This window comes from Apteryx rowi, unplaced genomic scaffold, assembly GCF_003343035.1.
Source record: "Apteryx rowi isolate R43461 unplaced genomic scaffold, aptRow1 scaffold_1055, whole genome shotgun sequence".
Classification (NCBI taxonomy): Eukaryota; Metazoa; Chordata; class Aves; order Apterygiformes; family Apterygidae; genus Apteryx; species Apteryx rowi.
Genome location: NW_020447259.1, coordinates 67136 through 82432, shown reverse-complemented (window position 1 = coordinate 82432; position 15297 = coordinate 67136). Strand labels below are relative to the sequence as shown.

The 15297-nt window shown below is 37.0% G+C and overlaps 1 protein-coding gene across 1 annotated transcript in view; it reads right to left on the bottom strand.

The window, feature by feature from the left end:
* The window catches only part of LOC112967714 (titin-like), a gene marked incomplete at its 3' end in the record, with an annotated part of 112945 nt that extends 98228 nt beyond the window's left edge, over nt 1-14717 (bottom strand). The window contains exons 1-8 of the mRNA XM_026069155.1: nt 14506-14717; nt 12400-12503; nt 7852-8055; nt 6510-6797; nt 5996-6084; nt 5661-5905; nt 3624-3912; nt 1437-1574 (exon numbers count right to left, since the gene is read on the bottom strand). Coding sequence (XP_025924940.1) covers nt 1437-1574; nt 3624-3912; nt 5661-5905; nt 5996-6084; nt 6510-6797; nt 7852-8055; nt 12400-12490 — 1344 coding nt within the window. The remainder of the gene's footprint in view (nt 1-1436; nt 1575-3623; nt 3913-5660; nt 5906-5995; nt 6085-6509; nt 6798-7851; nt 8056-12399; nt 12504-14505) is intronic.
* Nucleotides 14718-15297: the final 580 nt, after the last annotated feature.

Genomic DNA, 15297 nt, shown 5'->3' with positions numbered 1-15297 from the left:
ATCTGATTATTGTAACAGAAACAAAAGTTACAGTTACATATGATCTTGAAGGTATTTGAAGAATGGGAAAGCATATTGGAATGAGAATAGGGAAGGGGAATTAAGGGTCTAGATCCTTTTGCACTGCAGACAGAACAGCTCTGTATTACATGTATACTAATGAGTACTGTTACAGCTTAACATCTGTTTAAATAAAAAGTCATGATTTAAAAACATTAACATGCATTTCAGGAGAAAGATAGAAATTAAAGGTCAGTCATAAGAGAATTATGGTTATTAATGAAAACAGAGAAAGATGAAGGTGGAATAATACAGTCCAATTAACAGCAGTTCTAAAAGTTTATAGGTAAAATATATTTTAGAAAAAATGAGCTGGAAAAGTATAGTTAGTATTTGTTGAGGGAAACATAAGGTTTGCAGAGAATAGAGGTTAAGAAAACAAATACTACATTTGTAATAGTGCTATTCACCTTTTCATGGGTTATGCTTACTTGTTCTTGTTTTGTAGCAATTCCTTCTTTACTTTTCGATATTATGATGGGTGCTTTAGGTTTATCAGTGGTAATTACTACCTTAGGTACAGAAGGTTTCACATCTTCCTTTCTTATCTAGTTTTTATGGTAAAGAAAAATAATAGTAATCGATTATGTCTTCTGTCAGAATTACATGTTTTTTTCAGGAAAGTGKGACAAAGTTTGAGAATGTATATCAACAGGAGAAAAACATCACCTGTGAAATGGAATAATTACTTTGTGCAGACCGATTTCTCTCTTATCTGCATTCAAAGTGCATTCAAAGTCATTAATGTATTATATTAATCTGTGTGTGAATTAAAGAAAAGTCTTCCCGCCTCTTAGTTAATTGTCATAGATCATTGTTCTGTTCTGTAAAAACTGTTCGCATAAAAATTACTATTACTGACTGAATATTTACTCCCATCAGCCAATGGAACTACCCATAGGCTACTCCAGTGAACAATGGTTCTAGAATATGGTCTAGCAAGCACACTCAGTCTTTACCCAAATATGAGCTTCATTAAATCAAACTCCACATGTAAATAAGTACTATCCTATCATGAGAATTAACCTTTAAAATTTATCTTCAGAAATCTACCTTCAGACAAAAAGCAAAGGTTATTAATCATCAGGTGAAATTCTGAGTATCCGAGTAATAAAATCCATAAAGCTCAAAGGACCCATATGAAGGGCAGTTTCAATGTTCCTCTGTGGACTTGAACTGCTATGAATTCAACAGAACTGAAACTGAAATGCTGGGCCTATGTCTGGAATAGGCTGCTTTACAAAATTTTTGCTTTTGGAATCATCTTTTCATAAAGAAGCAGAGGGAAGATATATAGGACATTTGATGAAGAATGAGGTTTTTTTAATTTAGTAGGGTATAACAATGAGTTAAACATCTGCAACAGATTTATTCACCTTTTCATGAGCAATGTGCACTTGCTCATGTCTAGTAGATATTTCTTCTCTAGCTCTTGATATTCTTTCCTGCTCTGTGACTTTATCTGTAGCAATTATTATCCTGGGCACTGGAGTTTTCTCTGGTTCCTTTCTTACCTGGATGTTTACAAATAAGAAAGTTTAAATTACATATTCTTTCGAGTATAAGGTATGTGATTTTCTATTCATTTGGAAAAGAGTATATAAATGAGGAAAAGGGAGGAAAAAATGTCAAACTCTGTATTTCAGAATCATCTAGTCTGGAAATAGCAATAACAACATAAGTAGCCTTTTCATATAGTTAATATATATTTAGCAGAAAAATAATGTAATATTCCACAAATGCTTGTTTTGCTACTCAAGGCAGTAATAAAAGAAATAGAATCACAGAAAAATTGTTCCACATCATAATCTGTTTGAGAAAGTTTATGATTTTAAAAACAGGTTTTAGGTAAATTTCATTTTGCCAAAACATTCATATGTAACCTGCACACAAACATGATTTGTAGTTTCTGCCCAGGTGGATTCTTGTTTCTCAATACTCTAAAGATAGGTTACACTTTCTTTCTCATGCATTTCAGTAGGAATGCAAATATGACATTTCTTTTCAAAAGCTGATCTTCAATTAAATTAAATTCATCTGATAAAATATGTGCTAAAATAATATGACTTCTGATTACTTGCCAGTATTTTCAAAATTGGTTTAAATGAAGAATCCTCCCTTTTTTGACCCACTATGTTGACAACAAATAAAGCAGCCTACAAACGGCAAGCTTAGAAACAGACGCAAAACAAGAAGGAATATTTAAGACATATTTCCTACATGCCATTTCTTAAAATGATTGAGACTGTTATCTGGTAAACCAGCATACAATATGTAAACAATAGATTTTTTCTAAATTAATTTTTCACAAGTTTATCTATTGCATTCTTAGGCATTAACCATGGAAGTGAGTAACAAGAGAAAGGCAGTCATCATCAAGGAAGGATTAGGAGAATGACAGCAATGTAAACTAGAAGAGTGAACATATATAAAGGGAAAAATAATACAATTGTATGTCTCTAGTCCTGTTCATAGGCTTGTCTTTTTAATTAGGTATTAGTTTTATGAACAAAATAGGGCATGATAGTCATGGGTAACATCTGTATTCACCTTTTCATGAGGGATGTGCATTTGTTCTTGTGAAGTAGCAACTCCTCTAGTTCTTGTTATTACCATTTGTTCTGTGGCTTTATCAGCAGTAACTACTACCGTTGCCTCCTTTCTCATCTGATTTTTATAGCAACAGACAAACAAAAACCAAAGCCTTAGAATTCATTTTAACAAATTGACCATCAAAAGAAAAGGAGGAGGAAAAATAAGGAAGAAACATAAGTGAAGGAAAAATACGAAGGAAATAATAGTTATTTATGTCTAGTGAGGAAAGTATAACTGAGACATTAGGGGGAAAAGCCCATCAGTATGAGAATAATGTTAGAGAATAACTGACAAGGGAGACTACAGGATCACTTTCATAGAAGGTATTAGAGATCCATCCCTTAGAAACAGTTCAAGAATCATTAGTACAATCCTGCCATGATGGAAAGTGATGGAATAAATGGTCCACAAGCATTCTTTTACAGACCAGATGTTCTGTATGAGTGTGCATGCTTTTGTGGTGCAGGAGGTATTATCTTGTTAATTTCTCACAGTGAAACATGCCTCGTTTGCATGTTGGATGAAGGGAAAAAGGGGAAATTATAGAATATCTGTTCTCTACTTCTACCTGCTCTTGAACAGGCTGAACGTGGACTGCAGTCATTGCTGTCCTTTTAGCAGTTTGTTCTACAATACTTGGAGCTGGTTCTCTCACCATGGCTTGATCAACAGCAGCAACAACCGTAGCAACAGCTGCTGTTTTTTCACTGTCCTTTCTCACCTATATTAGTCACACCAAAAGACATTTTTTTCATGTTTTGCATAYACCCAGAAGAAGCACAAAACAAATACATAGACAGAATGCTGGAGTCAGAGAAGCATTCAAATATTTCCAGAACTCTCACAACAGCAGTTACACACAAATTTTTATACACAGCCTCTCAGATTACATTTAGCAGACCTATTCAACAGTGGTGAGTCCACACACACTGAGCAAAACCAATGTTCTTTCCAAAAACAGACTTTACCTCTCTAGCACCAGCTACAACCTCAGCAGCAGCAGCACCGCTAATGGTAACTTGCTCTTGGACCCCGTATCTCCCCTCCCATCTTTCTTCAGTTCTTATTTGGGTAGCACTCGTAGATACTCTGGTTTCCTTCATCTGGGCTTCAGTGGTTGCAGTATAACCTTCCTGCTTCCAAGGAGGAAGAACTTCAGCCCCAGTTGTTGTCACTACCTGTGTTTTACGGATTGGAGATGGAGATTTCACTGGTCTAATGGGTGAGGTGGAGATTCTTCCAGCAGGAGAAACTGACCTAATGAAAAAATATACCATTAATGTAACTAATGTAATATCACACAATGAGAACTACATAAACAACTTTAGCCAGAATTAGAATTCACTCTCATTTTAAGGCACCTTCAGTATTTTGTAGGGGGGTTTTTTTGAAAAAAAAAGGTCCAGTTTTAATTTTTTGAAGAATTCTGCTCAAAATTTAGGATTTATCTGTTTTTAGTATTATGCCTAATGTGCGTTTTTGTCTTATTCATAACTGTAACACCATTTTAGTAGCCTAACCAGGTTTCCAAGGAGAAATAAGGGCAAATGTCAATGTGCATGTAATTCAAACATCTACATTTAAAATATAAAAATACTTCATTAATCTCCATTTGCTCTGTGTTCATTCTCCTAATAGGAATAATACAAAAGGCTTACATGCTGGGGGTATTACATATTATATTTGTGGTGCAGTCACCTAGCAACAACACAACTAGATCTACTCCTGTACTAGATCTCATTTTAATGTGCCATGCACACACCCGTTCAGTGTCCAGGCAAGCTTCATGATCAGGGCCTAAATTCTTTCTCAAGCTTTCATTTACAAATCTCAGCCACACTAATTCATAGACACTTGGGAAGTGATGAAGAAACAAGATTCTAAACTTTGATATTCCAGAAGTTTAATCCCAGTATTAGCAAGTAGTTATAAAACACTTCCAAAAATGCTTTAATAGTCTTTCTAACTTAGATTTTCTTGAAGAGGAATTATTTGACGCATTTCTCCGATACCATTGAAAAATGCTGAACTACTGCAGCAGTAGGGGGCAGCAGCATCATACATTAATTTTCAAATTTATCTTCTGAAGTAATGTAGGTCTAAAAGTGGTTTGAGTAGCCGTGGAGTACAGAACTTTTAGTTCCCTATGTCCTCTAGATGGCACTATTGTATTAGTCTTTCATCTATGTGGCTTGTGAATTACTGCTAGTTAATATATTTCTTCTAGTCCTTGCAAATTAATCTCAATGGGGCAGAATTCACCGGCATGCCAAGCACTGTCAGTTTAAATGGGGTTCTGCTGAGTGCTCAGCTCGGAGAGGCTTTGCTTCCCTGATGCTGCTGCTTGGGATGCTGAGACAGCAGAACTTTGAAATCAGTTATTTCTTTGCCCCCCTCTCAGCACAGACCTGTTGGTGTCTCCCAGACCACATCTGCGAACTCTGCACTTCAAATCCCTCACTTACCCTCCTGAGACCCCCTGTGCAGCAGAGCTAAACCTCATTTTTACAAAACCACATTTACTTTGCCTACCTTCAAAACTTTATTTCTGCAGTCATTGCCAGCATGTTCATAAACATATGTTCACCATTTTTTATACCGAGTCTTCCATTCTGTTTGCCACTCATCCTAGTGTCTTTGCTCTTTTCTCTTGTTCATATAAAATAATTATCAAGGGCCACCTGCTCTACTGTTTTCTTTTCTAACTTTCATCGTGAACCTGGAGCTTCAAGGATTACCTCAGCTGTATGTGGAGCAATTAAACAGAACGTATTCTCTAAAGGATTTTCTTCCATACAGGACGGAAAATTTACAGAGAAGGCAAGCATGTCTCTTATAACAGTGACAAGTATAGCAGATCATAAGTCACAGTCAGAACAAACTCACAGTCAGTATTAAGTCAGTACATTCTTCCATTTTATAGTATTCTCTCACTCTACAGCATTACTGCTATATGCGGAAATGATTCAAAAAGCAATTTTATTTGAAAAATTAAAGAGGTTTACCTTACTGGTGAGGGTGTTGGTGCTCTAACGTGTCTTACAGGTGATGGTGATTGTCTTACAGGTGACGGTGATTGCTGTCGTGCCATTTGTGCTTTTGCAGCAATTATTGGTGGGGTTGGTGATTTTGATGTAGGTCTAGGAGGCATTCGTGGAGGTGCTTTGTGTGGAAGCTGTTGTGCTGTCGCACCTTCTATGACCATTTCAACACTTGTAAGTGATCTGGCATCAAAGTGGGCTTCAATCTTCTGCAATGAAATCAAGAAAACAAGTCTGACATGCTGTAGAAGTAATCATCCATATTTGCGTCTTACCTCCTTTGGTTCTGAAAAATATACCTTTTCAATTCTAGCTTGTCTAGTTTGTGAAATCTGAGCAGTCGAAACAATTGTCTTTGTCTTTTTAGCAGGAACGGCTTCTTCCTCACCTTTTGGAGGAGAAAACATGGTCAGGAGAATTGCATATGGCAATAAACAATATGCAGTTTCAAAAAGAAATAAATGGTCAATTCCAATTATATACAAGCATATGTAAACAAGAGAAAAAGAATCAAGTAGCCATCTGTTTTTCCTGCATTATCTGTAGACAGATAACTGTGAAAACAGTTGAAATTGTGTTGTCTTTATCCTCAGTTCAAAGACGACCTTGGAGAAACGGTCCTTCTAAATTCTCAGGCAAAAAATCTTTGGCAAATTTCAACTGAGAAGCAATTTTTACAGTAAATTAATAACTCTTGAAAAATAAGTTACAAATAAACTTATTGATAAAATACTGATTGTAGTGGTGCATATCGTACCATTATAACAATGTATGATTTCTTATTTTCATGGCTTACAACTTCAACTCCATTACCTTGAATCAGCAATTCGGCTGTTGAAGTAGCACGTCCCACGTTATTTGTGGCATTTACTGAATAGGTCCCGGAGTCTTCAGGATAAGCTTCTGCAATTATTAAGCTATAAAGGTCTCCTTCTCGTGAAATTTTAAAATCGGGGGAGCTTTGGATTTCTACTCCATCCCGATAGAACTTCACCACAGGTGTAGGGATTCCAGTCACTCTCACGTCAAGTCGAACTTGACTTCCCTGTCTTGCAGTCATGCTCTGTAGTCGTTGTGAGAAGTTTGGTGGTGCTGTTCCAGCTGCAGTTTTATTGAAAAAATAAATAAAAATAAAAATAATTATATATATAAAAATAAAAAATAATTACTGCAGTTTAAAAAAAAAACCTGTAAGGACTAAATATTTTCATTACTACAAGTGCACAAAGTCTATTTCTCCCTTATGTGCTACTGACAGGTGAATTCCTTCTCAAACATTCAAAGCATTAAGAGTTGATTTTGCTGAAGCACAGACACCCTTAATTTTTTTATGTGTGTAAAACCTCCATGCCCATGACTACAAAAGTTTCCAGGATTAGAGATACGTTGATTATAACTATGGGTTATAATTTGGCTCTGTAAGTGAGTCTGGCTCTTTAAGTAATTCCACTAAATATCATAAGGGCTCCATACTGCAAAACTTTATCCTTACATGAGTAGTTCAGCTGTAGCTGGTGTGAGAAAAGATTGCACGAGTAGAAGTATACAGAGCTAGGGGACAAGTTTGTAATCATGATTAACAGTTTATTAGGCAGGGTTTAAGGTGCGAAGGGCTCTATTGAAAACTACTGGTGAGGATATATGCTGAACTCAGGACTGCTATAGGAAAAGAGGGGATCTTATCAATGTGTACAAGTATCTGAAGGGAGGGTGTCGAGAGGATGGGACCAGACTCTTTTCAGTGGTGCCCAGCGACAGGACGCAAGGCAACGGGCACAAACTGAAACACAGACACTTCCATCTGAACATGAGGAAAAACTTCTTCACTGTGAGGGTGACAGAGCACTGGCACAGGTTGCCCAGAGAGGTTGTGGAGTCTCCTTCTCCGGAGATATTCAAAACACGCCTAGATGCAATCCTGTGCAATGTGCTCTAGGTGACCCTGCTTGAGCAGGGGGGTTGGGCTAGATGATCTCCAGAGGTCCCTTCCAACCTCAACCATCCTGTGATCCTGTGTGATCCTGTGAAAAGGAACATTCTTTGCTGATCATGTTCTTTAAATCCAAATCTTTTAGGTATTTTTGACATTTTTACTATTGCTCCTTTTCTCATCACTGCTAGCAGAGAGAAGTACCATTCTTTAGCTGCATGATACCTGTGACAAGTAGCTCAGCAGTACTAGTTGCTTGCCCAGATCCATTGGTGGCTTGTACAGTGTACCTTCCACTGTTTGCTTCTGTCACGGTGGGGATCACCAGTTTAGCGCGGCCATCACTAAACGAGATCTGCACACCAGGCAGAGTAGCAGCAGAAAGAACCTGGCCATCCCGATACCAGCTCACCTCAGGAACTGGGAAACCTAAAGAAGAAAGAAGACTAAAAAATTGCACATGCTGCATATGCAGAATTACCGTAATACTTGCTCATGTATATACACAGTTACTTTCAGTGACATTGGGGTGCGATGGCATTGGCACAGACCCATGATTACACTTCCAGTGACACAGAGGTAAAGGAATTTCCTTGTAGAAAGGTCTTTAAAATACACAGGGCAACAGGACAAGGGCACAGGCTATTGCATTTAGGAAATCACCTGAGTGGACTGTAGTGTTTGACAGTCCTGTTGAAGAACAATAGTTCATCATATTTGAAAATTAGGGGAGAGATAAATCAATGCATGCAAGGATTTGGGGGCTGGGTTTTTTTTTGTTTTTGTTTTGTTTTGTTTTTGCTAGTATCTAAGTAATACTGCTTACTCCTAACAAAATTATCCAGTCCAATAGTTTGAAGACAAAGAAAAAATCAGGACCTCCAGCCAAGTTAAATAGTTGTGTTAACAATAAATGATTTTAGGAAATAAAGTGACAGGAAAGGTGGCCATTGTAGACATTTACACCAAGAGTTATTAATGGAGTTTTTTGGTTTCTTTTTTGTGGAGTGATTACTCCTTGACTTTGGTGGAAAGCAGTCAGCTGGAATCAGCTGATCTTTTGTTGTTTAAATACATTATTCTTTTGGAGTCAGGGCCATGATCAAGGCTCTGTTAGTCAAAAAGGTTCCAGCTATACCCACACTTGTTATTTTTTAGCTTCAAATTGTGATTTTAGATTCCTAATGGAAATTCTTTTCCTAGTGTTCTACTCAGTTGACTCTACCAAGCAAGTGAAATCCTTTTGACAAACAAGTAATGGCCTTATGAGAGTCACACAAATAGGGAGAAGCAGTAATTTAAGTAGACAGTTCCAGCCCAAAGTCTCCTCTCTACTCCTAGAACAGCATTTCTCCAAGATGAAAATCCTTGCAAATATGCATGGACTTCCCCATGCAGACTGAATCACCAATTTCACTACAGAGTCTGAGTGAGATCTGAGACTGCACTTACTAGAGCTGCTCTAATTTTCCAAATTCCACTCTCTGTGGTTTGGAAGAGGACAACAGAAATCTTTTTCCTTTATAGAGTATCCCTTATAAATGCATTTATTTATTTGGGGTATGCATGCACCATGATTATGACTGTGAGAGAATAAAATGAAAGAGAAGCTGAGATATGTAGATAGAAGCTTTTATTGAATGTGTGCAGTCATACTAGACTTAATTAGGAAAGCTATAAATTCTACCAATAGCTGAAAAACTGCTTTTTACATATATGCAAAATACAAATATACACACATTGAAAGAGAGAATGTGGACAGTTTTAGAGGAGATTAGAAATCAGAAGTGAAAAACACATTTAGGCCCTATTAATTTCATAGATGGTAGTTATCAAACAGCCCTGATGGGGGTTGATACAATTCAATTTTGTGCAACTCATATACATCTTGGGCTTTATTTTCATAAACACAGGGTACCCAGCAACTCTCACTGAATTCATCCAGAGCTATGTGTGTTCAATATTTGTATGGATCAAAATGTCTTAAGCTAGGCAAGCAGAATTTATATCATCAGTAGTGAATTTCTTGAAACATTGCCACAACTTTTAATTTTCTTGGTGCAGCATCATGTGATGATTACCTAACATAGGCATTTGTGTTGTAGGTCGAACAAGGCCTACATTTCAAATAATGGAGGTTATTTTCATGTCTCAAACTGGCATGTTCAAGAGACCAAAAGTTAGAAGCCATTTTTGAAAATCTGAGCCCAAATTCTTGACTAAAAGAAACCCCAAATTATAAACTTAATTGCATCCTGCTAGTCCCACACCACAGAGCTAGGGACTGAAAATAAGGTCTATCTTAGAATATAGCTATTTTTGCCTGGACTAGTGGAGTAGGGGCTCACTATTATAAATACCAAATTACACTATCACTTGAATATTTATTATCAGGACATTCATCTTTTCTATTTCAAAAGGGTCACTGAGGTTTTTTTAGCTTTATTGCCAAACAGCAGAAAATGAACCTGAAGTCCCTCAACTTCACTGCTTAAGTTAGGGCATTCAACGAGATTGTCCGGACAATGATGTGACAGGAACTGCCCATCTATGTACAATCTATGTACTACTTTTAACAATATGCAGAGTGTAAAGGCTGCCTTGCATTCTGTAATACATGAAAATATATGTACAAGCTAGTTCCTTTATGAATTCAATATTTGGAGAGTGCTGTGGAGTACACATACATGGATGTGAGAATGGGCGCAGTTCTAATGCCAGAGGCAATGCAGGTCTCCTTGACAGGCGAGCTGCCTCACATCCCCTCATCACTGCTCAACCAGTAAGGCTATCCCTGTAATAATGTCCTAGCTGCTCTGGCATTACTGTGTTTGAATCATAGGCTTTGGGCCTATGCTTTCTAAGTGCAGGCGGAGATACTGGGTACTTTTATCAGATACTAAGTCTTTGTAACGTGGCACTTAATTCACTGTCTGGTATGATGGTATAATTCATCTGTTCTAGTGTTACAGACTGCAAAATTGCATCTTACGTGTTTGCTAAACTCTTTTTGGTACTCTTAGATTAACTGGGCTCTTCAGAYTCAATCTGCAGCTCTGCATTACTAGTTGACTTGTTTATATAAAGAGCAGTGTTACCAGAGATAAACAAAGTCTTAATTTAAAATTCGTAATTTGTGACAGACAGAAAGAACAGACTATATAGTGGAAATAAAACTGTGTAGTCTGTGATTTATGCAATCAATTCAGGAGATAAATCATTCACAATTTTTTTATGCATTAGAAAAACTAAATACCAAGTCACTGTCAGATCTGTCAATCTTGGTGAGTGATTTTGGGCCAGAAGAGTTATTCCAGAATCCCACAATGTGAAAAAAAGCTAACAGGAGACTGCCTCATGTAAAATTTGGGACTAAAATACAAATATGGTATATGCAGTTAGAAAAACTGCTGCACCTCCTCTTAGTAAGAAATTAAGTTCCCCTCCTATGTACTCCATGATACCACACAAATGAAAATAGCTGAAATCACATATTCAGCCATAATGGTAGCATCCCAACTGGTTCTGATGGTACATTTATCTATTTCTTTCTAATGGTCAGTGGATTTATTTGAAAGAAACTTTTCACAGAAAACATATTGACAATGAAAGAAGGCCAGGATGGTTAACAGAAGAGTATAGGGCCAAACAGCAAAATATGTCATGAAATAATATCATTGATGTAGACCAGAGAAATGGAGGTATTCAAACATCTTGTATTAACCACTCGGTCCAACGGTCCAAGTGATCACCCACAGTGGACCATAGATGTCAGAGAGCATTACATTTGGATAGACCTTGCGCTTGCACCTGTCTTGGGGCATCTGTGTAGTTTTAGATTGAGGAGAGTGTTTTATGGTATGTGGGTTGTCATATTGCTAATGCCTGTAAGACAGTATAAATTCCTCAGCAGGAACATGTGTCATTTCTTCTTAGTCACTGCCAATGTCAGAGGCACTCTTGGAACAGGGTGTTGGTTTTTCTGGTAAGTTATCTCAGGTTTTGCATGGCATTTGGCACATTCTAGCATTGACTTCTTGGGTATTTTCACTTTGCGTAAAACGGCAAAATGATGCTTTCTTTAAAATGTGGTGCATTTTTAAATTGCATCAACTTAGTTATACTAATCCAGTCCTGTACTGTCATCTATGCACTTCTACTATCTAGCAAACTAGGGGTTGCTACTGTCTTCAGTGATCACATGGATCTAGATTTTTTTCTGTTAACCCTCTGTCAGAACTCTGAAATTAAGTAAAGTCAAGAGGATCGCAGAGAAGGTAGAAACTCAAAATAATGGCTAGCACAGGGCCAATGAAGAACTGGCATATGCCATCCCTTTTGCACCTTGACTCCTCATTCTGTCTTATAATCACCTAAAGAAGATTACTGCCTGTACATCTGAGGGTCCCTCATTAGCTCAGTATGTATTTTTATGCCCATTCTTTTTTTTCTGTTATTTTCCTCCGATTCTGATGATTCTAACATACATGAGAACATAGACTGTCACCAGCTTCACTGGCAGGATGACTGGCTGTTGCCTGGGAACCCCTATAACTTTAAGCAGCTTTATGCAGCGTGTTTGTGGAAATCTGACAGCACCTCACAATGTGCTGTCTGATGTGGATGTATCCACATATCAACACTGATCTTTAGATTTAGATTAGATCTAAATCCATTTAGATTATGATCTATCAAAGTGTCTTCATTTGTTTTACACAGCATAAATGTTACCAAAGAAAAAATCAATCTTGCAAGAACAGGTCAAAGCCTTACCACTAATATGAGCCTCAAAGGTTGCGGCACTACCCTCCAGTGCCACAACACTTTGTAATGGCTGTGTAAATGTTGGTGCTTTTGTCGTCATCTCTACAGGCACTCTGAAAGCAACAAAAACATAATTAGATATCAGTAGTCAAACTCTTTAAAATTGTTGCAATACACACATCTTTCTCACTAGACTTTAGGAATATTTGTAATTACTCATAATAATTTAGTCTTCTCAGCTTTAAATCACATTGGCCTAGTGAGATGTGAAGAATGAAGGTTTTGACAAAGTTGTGCAGCAGCTTACTCTCTTGCCACCACTGAGTTGAATGCAAAACTGTTATATTTAGTGAAGCTTTGATTTGGCATCACAAGTATGTAGCAGGAGACGAAGTTCTGCTGCTGATATTCTCCCTGACTCATTGCATGACCTTGTGCAGGTCATCTAGCCTCTATTTCTCCATTAATCTCCTTTGCCTAAAGAGAAAATAATCTCTGCGTAAAAGTTCATTGGAATGAATTGAAAATGTTTTGTTAGTACAAAACATTTGCAGCCTTCAATGAGAAGGCAACTAGGTCATTGAGCAGCAAATTAAATGAAATGTGAACGTCTACAATCTATTTGGCTTTTAATAGTTAAAAAATTGCTGGGAGGCTTCCTTTTAAAGGCAGTCTTTTTAAGATTAAAGGCAACCTTTTAAGTAGTGAATTTTACACAGAAGCATAGTGGCATTAAAGACAGATGAAATTCAACTGCTTCTTAGAGAGTATCTCAGTGGAATTTTGAATATGAAGAGGCAGCCACCTTTGAAATGTGAGCTAGGGTATAAGGTAGCCACTGACACTGATGGCTTGAACAACTGCAGGTCCATGTGAAATCTGAAAGAAAAATAGTTTGCCTTCTCTTCCTATGAAATGAGATCTTACTTTGAAACAGCACACTGAAACTAGAAAAGCTTCTGTATCAGAACTATTTTATATTTTGCATGAGCATATTTATTTACTGAAGTTGAATTTAAATGAATTCATTTGAAGGTTTATAAAACTTAGTTTGTATCTCCTTAATAGTGTCATACACCTTTTAAATTGAAGTTAAAATTTTTCTCATTAAAAAAATTTCCCGTCAGTATGTCATGTCTTTCCAAATAAGGATTAACCTCATAATCTTTTCAAATCAACCTCACTCACACATTTATTCTTGTTTAGTTTGGCTTTTGTGTCTGATTTTGTGACAGTCCCAGACCTAACTTAAAAACTAATGAGAAGATGAAGTTTCTTTCACTTTGAGCCAAACTCATGCTGCCTTTAAATGGGGTGAAAATCATTCATGACATGAGTTCTCTCACTGAAATCAGTGCCTGGAGTCTACATGTAGAAAGTGAATAAAGGCAGAAATGGATATTGTATTGGGGTTTTGAGCTGCTTTTTATTGCTTTTACTGGTTATCTGGATACTTGTTCCAGCTTGACATAGATTTTTATCAAATTTTTCAGCTTTCAGGGGAGGAAAGTTTAGGTTAAGGAGTTAGTTAAGGAAAGTTAAGGAAAAGTTTACRTATCTCATTGTCTAGGCAAATTTCCATGATGAAAAACTGATCTTATAAGGCTTTTTGATAATTAGGATGAGAAGGTATGCATCTGAAATGTCATGTTCCAAAAATAACCTTCCCAGCTATGAATGACAGCAGACAAGTGTTCCAGAGCTGCCATGTAATTGATACCTTAGCAGTTGATTCCCTTAAAAAGTCATCAGCGCTTAGCTGATACCATATGCATTTTATCAGAGCTATTCCTGGAGCTTCTCAGTTTATCTCTGAGTAGCATAACCTTGAACACTCCCAAAAGAAAGGAGTTTTTAAGTTAAACAGATATTTTCATGCACTTTTAAAATCTTAATTTAAATAGTCTTTAACAGTAAATGTCCTGGAAAAAAAAATTGTTGAGTGTTATCAAGACTTACCCCCTGAAATTTAAGACACCAGTCTTGCTAGAGAACTTAAATGCTCCATGTCTATACTCTGATACCTATATCCCATGCATGCACATTTATATATAATAGATCACATCAAGATCACTAATGACTGACAAAATAGACTAGCAAAAACATGCTACTAACCTGATCTTTCAAAGTGCCTGTAAGAGTGGGCTAAGCCCAACGAAAGCTTCTTGAACGACGTCCTTATCCAGAGTAAGATTTTTTTAGACAATCCCAGCATGAGAAATGTAGAGCCTCTAATCATAAAAACAAAACTACACAGTCTTGACAGTGTAGTTTTGTTTTTTTGCAATCCCTACACCCGAGGCGAGGCGGGGAATGCACGACTGCTCARAAGTGCTAACATAGTTGTTTTACTTTATATACCCCAGCTTTGCTGACAGGTCTGCATCATCATGTCAGAGCCAATTCTGATTGGTTTCCTAAAAGAAAGTATCTTGGGAGAGGGGATCCACTGCATGTAATCATACACCACTTGTTGGTTTGAGTGACAACTCTAATTTTGGAAACACAAAAGGGATTCACTGAGGAAACGTGATTCTGTCCCAAAGACATGTTGGTTTMTAGTTCAGTTTGGTTTATAATGCCCAGTTTACAAGCCATTGCAAATTTCCTAAGTCATAAGTGTAAGAGGACAAAAGTAACAAAGAAGCATTTTAGCACGGGACATGGACAAGTCAGAAGTAGTCCTATTAGTGAGAGTCAGCCTTACTTTCTCTCATTCTAAAACAACCAACAAGCTACCAAGTGCATCTGTCAATCACCAGACTAAATAAGCAAACTGAGCTCAGACATGTGGCAGCACACTCTTAGAATATGTTTAACTGATTTTTTCCATAATTACAAATTGTAAAATTGTATTTCGTAACATACAGATTTGAGACTCTTTTTTGTTCTCCTTTACAATCTTTC